The 7,499-nt window shown below is 52.5% G+C and overlaps 1 protein-coding gene across 1 annotated transcript; it reads right to left on the bottom strand.

Moving 5' to 3' along the window:
* Positions 1 to 2,158: 2,158 nt before the first annotated feature.
* Positions 2,159 to 4,951, bottom strand: LOC123408923 (L-type lectin-domain containing receptor kinase IX.1-like). The gene is made up of 2 exons (XM_045101951.1): positions 3,487 to 4,951; positions 2,159 to 3,291 (listed from the first exon to the last, which is right to left on the bottom strand). The coding sequence occupies exons 1-2, from the start codon at positions 4,875 to 4,877 to the stop codon at positions 2,571 to 2,573; spliced, it is 2,112 nt and encodes a 703-aa protein (XP_044957886.1). The 5' UTR covers positions 4,878 to 4,951; the 3' UTR covers positions 2,159 to 2,570.
* Positions 4,952 to 7,499: the final 2,548 nt, after the last annotated feature.

Below are 7,499 nucleotides of genomic sequence, written 5' to 3'. Positions count from 1 at the left end.
GCGCATACCTCGCCATCGGCACGACTCTGCCCGCCCCTCTGTCCGAGCTCCCCAAATTCCCCATCTGCGGCACCCCGCCCAAATTGAGCAAGGCATGGCGTGCAAGCATCTCCGAACCCTAGGTCATCGGAGAAGAGGAAGAATGGGGAAAGGGGAAGCAATGGGTCGCGGCGGGCGGACGGGCACAGGCGATCGTCTCTTCTAGATGCGAAGAGATGGGTTTCGCGCTTAGTGGACAAGTGGTGGGTCCCGTGCTTACGTGGATAAGTTGTGGGTCCAGCCCCTAACAGCTAATGAGGTCATGAGTTCAGATTAAGGGCCATGCCGTGTGTGGGCTATTTCCTCGCTCAAAAGTGTCGCACCAAGGCAATTCGGACGGAAAACGTCTTACTCCTTCCAATTAACCTCAAAGGTGTCGCACAGGAGCTTTAGTCCCAAGTTAATAGTCCCATTTGGTAAAGCGAGACTATATGCCCACCCCTCGTTGTCCGCCAGGACCCAAACCGGACGCATGTTTACGCCGGAAATGGGTCGGTCCGGACACAAGACGGACAAGATGCGTCCAGGGCGATGCGCGCTGGACTATGGGGTTTGTCTGTTTTGCCCCAAATGGACAGGGTCGGACTGGATGAGGTCGTGCGCTGGAGTTGGCCTAATAGTTTTACATAAAAGAAGTAATTAGACACATCAAGCGAGATTATACCTAGGCATAAGTCGGGGCGGGCCGAGCCGGTCCGAAAAAAGCCCGATGCTGAAACCGTTGGGCCTAAATTTTAGGTTCAAACCCGACCCGAGCCAGAAAAAGGCCCACTAGGCCCGACCGACCCGACCCAACCGTAGCTTAAATTATGTATTTTTCAAACCTGAGCCCGGCCCGACCCAACCACCAGACTCAAGTTCCAGGCCCGAGTCTGGTCCGATGGCAAGTTTAGGCCCGACCTGACCCGGGATTTTCGGGCCGGGTCGAGTCGGGCTACCCATGGCAAGGTATAAGTGAGATGTACTAATTGATTCTAGCATGTGAAAGTAATACAAGAGGTTCGGAGTTTGAACCCTACTTCATTCATGCATCTACCCTTTGAAGGTTTAAAAAGAAGAAGAAAATGTGAGTTGGGACAGGATGCACTGGTGTTTGCACCAATTTGTGTGACTCTACTCCATGTATAATGTATACATATACATCGGATGAAGAGCTTATTAACGGTCAACCATCATGTCCTTTACGACGCGAGTCGCTGATTAACAGCGCATGCCAGAGTACCGACCCCTCCGAGGTGGGGCGAAGAAGAAACCCTAGCCGTCACCGCCAAGAGAACCAATCTTTCGGCACCATTTTTCGGCGGCTCTCCTCCGATGGCGACCTCTTGATCACCAGTCGTGAGGGGGGTTGCCGGATCCCACGAGTGTGGATCGCTTTTGCTTTAGGTTTAGGGACCTATTAGCTTATGCTTTGGGTCATTCAACGTCTTAGCATTGGTGGTGGCGACGGCGATGCTGAACAAAGAAGCTCTGGATTCTAGGCGATCGTCTTTACAGTCGATGATGGATTTGGAAAACAGTCTGTTCAAGCGAGGATATCGTGGCGGTGACGACATCCTTATTGTGGACCTGTGTCCTCAGGCTCTACCGTTTTGATGACGTCTGCTCCAGCATTAGCGCGTAGCTTGGGAGGTAGTCCACGAGCGGATGGAGATTGTGGTTTGCATCGACGACATCTGGAAGACGAAACATGTGCTCGGTTCTTGGTTGATGGATGGCAGGTATGGTTTCCTCCATCGACGTCTTAGTCGTGGTGGGATGTCAGATCTGGAGTTTGATGGCGCGTCCGGGGTGTTGCTCCGGTCCGATTCGTTCAACGATAATTGCTTCATATTTGATGAGCCATCTTGTAGGTCCGCAAAGTTGTATATCGGCGATGGAGTCGCGCCGAGCTCGGGTGAGGAGGTGATCCGTTAGTTTTTTCTTTGATGGGTGTCGTGGTGGTGCCGAAGATAGATGACAGACGTTGGTGTCAAATTCAGCGATGTTCTTCTATCTTTTTAGTTTTGTCATGTCGGTCTTCACGTGACTTTTAATTTGATCTTTATGATAGGAATGAGATACATATTACCATAAAAAGAAACATCATGTCCTTTCTTATATTATGAAATGGTATAGGTTAATCTGAACTATTTTTATGTACTCAAAAGTGTTTTTTTGGACAAATGCCACAAACACATACACATGACATCTGTCGGGAACAAGCCGGAGAGATAGGACACCAGAAAAATTACAGAAAAGACCCAAAAAAGGGAAATCTTGCAATAATGCCCTTCCAAGACCCTGTAACCACCAAACTTGTGGTCATCAATCCCAATCACATCTGGCATTGACGCAGATGACGAAGACAAGTCTTGGGGATGCCAAGAACCAAGGAAATGCCACAGCAGTGATGTTGCGTTGTGAGCCTCAAAACTGCCGCTGCCATGAGCGACGTCGCGCGCACACGCTGATGTGGGTGAACATTCCACAGTCCTTGGATCAAAACCGAATTCTGATTTCTGAAGTGTACGACTCACTGGTTGAAAACATCAAACCAGCTCCTCGCTGACAGCCGCTGGCATGCTAGTATTTGAAGATTGCGTCGCCGTTGTACGGCTGTTCGACGACCCGACAGTGGTGGTGGTATCGCTGTACTCCATGGTGGAGGCTGCAAAAGGCTGAATGTACACGGCCACCGGCATCTTGGGCGGCAGCACCGGCATCCTGAACTTCCTTGACTGCAGCGCCTCGACGGCCTGCCTGATCGCCGGCCTCATCTTGGGGTCGGGGTGCGCTGCCCACAGCCCGACGGCCACCACCCTCTCAACCTCCCACCGGTCGAACACGCCGCCGAGATGCTCATCCGCGGCGTCGAGGGCGGCGCCCCTGCCGTAGAGGTCCCACGCCCACTCCAGCAGCCGGAACACCTGGCCGTCCTTGGCACCGTCTCTGGGCGGCGCCATCGGCCGCCGCCCGCACACGATCTCCAGCAGTGTGACGCCGAAGCTGTACATGTCGGACTCGGTGGACGCCTTGCCGGTGATGACGCACTCCGGGTCGAGGTAGCCCGGGGTGCCCGCCATGCCTGTCATTGTCTGCAAGCTCATGCCGTGGTCGATGAGCCGCGATAGGCCAAAGTCGCCTAGCTTGGTGTTGAAGGACTCGTCCAGCATTATGTTGCTCGGCTTAATGTCACCGTGGACGACGCACTGATCCCATTCCTGGTGGAGGTACAGCACGGCTGACGCCAATCCAAGAGTTATCTGGTATCTGATAATAACAAAAGTAAAATCAGATCTGATCCAAGCACTCCGACTCAGTTTTGAACGACTATCGTGTGTAGTTAGCCACTGTCCAGAATTTGGACTCAGGTAGAAACATATATGGTCCAAAATTATGCTCAGTTTAGTCAAGATACGAAATCAAGTTAAGAATACGACTGACATGGACTGGAAGCATGCATACCTAACTTGCCATGTCAGAACCTCTTCTTTGCTTTTGCTGTAGAGGTACCCATCGAGGCTGCCGTTGTGCACGAGCTCGTAGACCAGCAGCAGCCGCCTGCGGCAATGGCACCAGCCGATGAGCTGCACAAGATTCCGGTGGCGCAGTCTGCTGATGATAGTGACCTCCGACCTGTACTCCTTCCTCCCCTCCGAGGACGCCCCTCGCGAGAACACCTTGATGGCGACGTCGCGGCCGCCGAGCTCTTTCATGTGGCCACGGTACACCGACCCCGACCCGCCCTGCCCCAGTTTCCCTTCCTCCGCGAAGTTCCTCGTCGCCGCCGCTAGGTTGGCGTACGGGATGGGCCGGGGTCCCGCGCTGGAACCGAACTCATCGTCGTCCATGTCGAGGGAGTCCGGAGTCATATCGCCGGCAAGCATCATGTCCTTGTCGTCCGGTTGCCCGTTTCTCCTGCTTGCACGCCGGAGCAGCACCGCGACTGTGACGCCGAGCAGGAGCACCAGCACGGCTGCGGCGGCAACCCCGGCAATGAGCTTGGTTGACCAGGTAGACGGGAGGGGCGTGCTTGTGGTCACCGTCGGGAGCGTGGACTGGAAGGAGCACGAGAGTACCGTGTGATTGCTGCCGAACGCTGCGCCGGTGGCCGCCGAGAAGCCTATAGAGACCTGATCCGGCAGCAAGCTCCGCAGGTCGATGGTGGCGGACAGGTTGTAAGTGGTGTCACCGACGCTGAGGACGACGTCCAGCCTCGTCGTGGAGTTGTCGTACTTCACCGTGGAAGACATGACGCCGGCGTCGACGAGGCTGTCGTCGGGCAAGATCAAGAAGTTGCCGCGTGAGTCGATGCTGTTGACGTCTACGCCGATGTGCCGGCTGCTCGGGTCCCACGGGTCACGGTGGGTGTCGAACTCGACGGCGACGAATCTGGCGCTGCCGGACGCGCTCGCCATATTCGCCGTCTCGTCGAAGAGCCCAAGGCAGCCTTCATAGGACTCCTGCGGCATCTCGGGCATGTACGGTGCGAGGAAGAACGCCATGCCGTGTCCAGGGCCGCCTTTCCCGCCATCCAAAGATTGGATGGTGAAGTTGAAGCTGGCGGTGAAGCTGGCCGCCTCGCCCGTGGCGTCCCAGAGCTGCACCGGCTGCTTGTACAGAACGCGGCCCCTTGCTCGGCAGCCTGGAAAATTCTTGTCGCCGAGGAGGTCAATCCTGCCGTCGGTGATCCTCGCGTCGTCCTCCGCTCTGAAATCGCCGGGGCTGAAGGAGACAGCGGCGGCATGGTGGACGAGCATGAGGCACAAGCAGAGCTTCAGCACAGCCATTGCTGTAGCTCTGAGTTCTGATGAGGATTGAGACCGGCACAATAGTAGCGCCGGTGCTAATAACATGCCCGCTTTCTAGCTGTGCGATGAAAACACGTTGAGCACGGCGAGCCACTAGGGTACGTTTTCCAAACTACGAGTAGATGGCATGGAATTCTGCAGCACTGTAAGCGACATCTTTGTTTCATTGTAGTCGCGGCGTCGTCCCATATCCTTCCGTCACGTCGACTGGACCGGCCGATCGGCTTCATCCGAGCAAGTTTCTACTCAGAGTCAAATTCCGTCTTTGTTGTTAGGCCAGCCCCTGTCGTCGAGTACTTTTCGACCACACGCGAGGCGACCACGAAAACAACTGGTGTTGATGTGGATGTGATCCCGACGAAGCTCGTACCACACTGCCATGGTAGCAAACGCACTTCTAGCCCGAACAGGACGGCCATTCGACACTAGCAGCACGCCAACACTTGGATTGAATGAGATAGCCACAGGGGCTTGGACGACGTCAAAAAACCAAATGTAGCAGGAAAGATAGGTTAACTATATGAAAATGTAATCTAAAGAAATAAAAATGAATCTAAGATGAGTTATGATCTAACTAAGCTAATTCGCGATGGATATTGTATGCAAAGTCGGTCCTCCTATTTCGCGACCTACAACGGCAACACACAGATTTGGGACGCCGTCAGCGGCTAGAGGGTCGTAAGAGCATCTCCAACAGACGCGCTTCGCGCTACGCCTAAAAAACGAGTTTGCCGTGCGCTGGTCGTCTGGTTTTGCGCGTCGCGCAGCGCTGGCTCCAACAGCCGCGCTATAATGCACAGCGCGCGCGCCGCTCCAGCAGTGTCCAAAAATGCAGCGCGCGCACAATTTTTTTTAATAAATAGATTGCATTTAAATAAAAAAGATACAAAGTTATTTTACATAGATAGCAACTAGATAGGTAGTTCGAAAACATAGATAGATAGTTCGGTGCTAGATAGTTCGATAAAAAAATACTAATCCTAGTCGCTCCAGTCATCTGCACCACCATCATCGTCGGTGTCGTCGAAGGTTGACAGCCAGATGTCAAACCAACGTTCATCTTCTTCAGTGAAGAAGGACCTCCCGCCTGCATTGACGAGGTCTGCCTGCGCACACGCCAAAGCCTTCCGACGACGTCTGTCCAACCGCTCCTCGCGGCGCCGGCGCGTGTCCTCCTCGCGGCGCCGTTCCCAGTATTCCTGCTCGTAGGCGACGTCTTCCGGGTGGCGCCGGCGCCACTCCGCCATGACCCGCTCGTCCTCCTGGGCGACGAGGAGGCGGCGCTGCAGCGCAGTGTGCTCCGCACGGTCTTGTGCGGAGTTTAGACGAGGCGGTGGGGCCAGGTCTAATGCCTACTAGAGCGTGCGGACGTCGGGGAAATTCATCTGCAGTCGCGGCCTGCCTAGGCGCCACACCGCCGCGTTGAACGCGCGGGCGGCCTCGTGCACCGTGTCGTAGGTGCCGAGGCTCAGCCGGAGATCGCCGGAGCGTATCTCGGCGTAGAACCCGCCGTTGGGGCGCTGGCAACACCGCGGTAGCCCGACGCAGAACGGCGGCGCGGCGGCATGGTGGCTCGGCGGCGGCGGCGGCGCGAGAGGCAGAGAGAGCGCGCGCGCGAGAGGCAGGGAGAACGCGGCGGCGGCGCGAGCGGCAGAGGGAGAGAGAACGCGGCGCGAGAGGCAGGGCAGCGCGCTGCCTTTTATGGGCGCGCGGGACGCGGCGCCGCAAAAATGGCGCGCGAGCTGCCGCCTTTTCGCACGCGCGCTAGCGGTTCCCGCGCGCGCGGTTTTCCCGCCGCCGCTGGAGCACGCATTTCAGTCCCGCGCGCGGTAAACTACCGTTTTTTAGCACGCGCGCGCCTTTTTGCGCGGCTGTTGGAGATGCTCTAACCCTCGTTGAAGGGAGACCGAGATGGGCCGCCCAGGAGTGCAGGAGGACACAACATCCATTTTTCTGGTTTCTTTTTACGTTTTATGTCTCGTTTTTTGGTTTATTTTATTTGCTTTCATCTATACGTTAAAATATTCTAAATATAAATATATATTATAAAAATTCAAATATTTGAAACATGTTGTTCCAACATTTGAAAAATGTTAAATGTATATAGAAAAGTGTTGACCACGTATTCATGAAATATTTTTTTGCACTTCAAACAAAATGAGAATCAAGCATTTGAGAAATGTTAAATGTGTATAAAAAATGTTGACCACATATTTAAAAATATATGAAAATTCGGATTATGTATATAAAAGTGTTAATCAAGCATTTAAAAAAAATTAAAGAAGTATTTCAAAATTGTTGATCAAGCATTTTAAATAAGTTAAATTTATATAGAAAAATATTGACCATGTATTAAAAAATGTTGAACAAGTGTTTGAATAATGTTAATCAAGGTTTGGAAATGTTAAATGTGTATAGAAAAAATGTTGAGACATATTCAAAAAATGCTAATATTTTCATTTGAAAATTGTTAATCAGGTATTTGAAAAAAATATGTGTAGGAAAAAAGTTAACTAATTATTCAAAGAATGTTAATCTTGTATTTAAAAAATGGTAATAAAGAATTTAAAAAAATGTATTGGAAAAATGTTGAACATGTATTAAAATAATAATTTTTTATTAGAAAAATGTTAAACATGTATTAAAAATGTTTTTAATCATGGAAGG

Source organism: Hordeum vulgare, chromosome 7H, assembly GCF_904849725.1.
Source record: "Hordeum vulgare subsp. vulgare chromosome 7H, MorexV3_pseudomolecules_assembly, whole genome shotgun sequence".
Classification (NCBI taxonomy): Eukaryota; Viridiplantae; Streptophyta; class Magnoliopsida; order Poales; family Poaceae; genus Hordeum; species Hordeum vulgare.
The sequence above is the reverse complement of the archived record's forward strand: the minus strand, read 5'-3'. Positions and strand labels throughout refer to the sequence as shown.

Bases quoted from the DNA above. Each gene is read 5' to 3' on its own strand.
- LOC123408923 (XM_045101951.1), bottom strand. From the start codon at position 4,877: ATGTTATTAGCACCGGCGCTACTATTGTGCCGGTCTCAATCCTCATCA. The intron at 3,292-3,486 runs GTATGCATGCTT...TGTTATTATCAG, and splicing joins GTTCTGACATGGCAAGTTAG to ATACCAGATAACTCTTGGAT.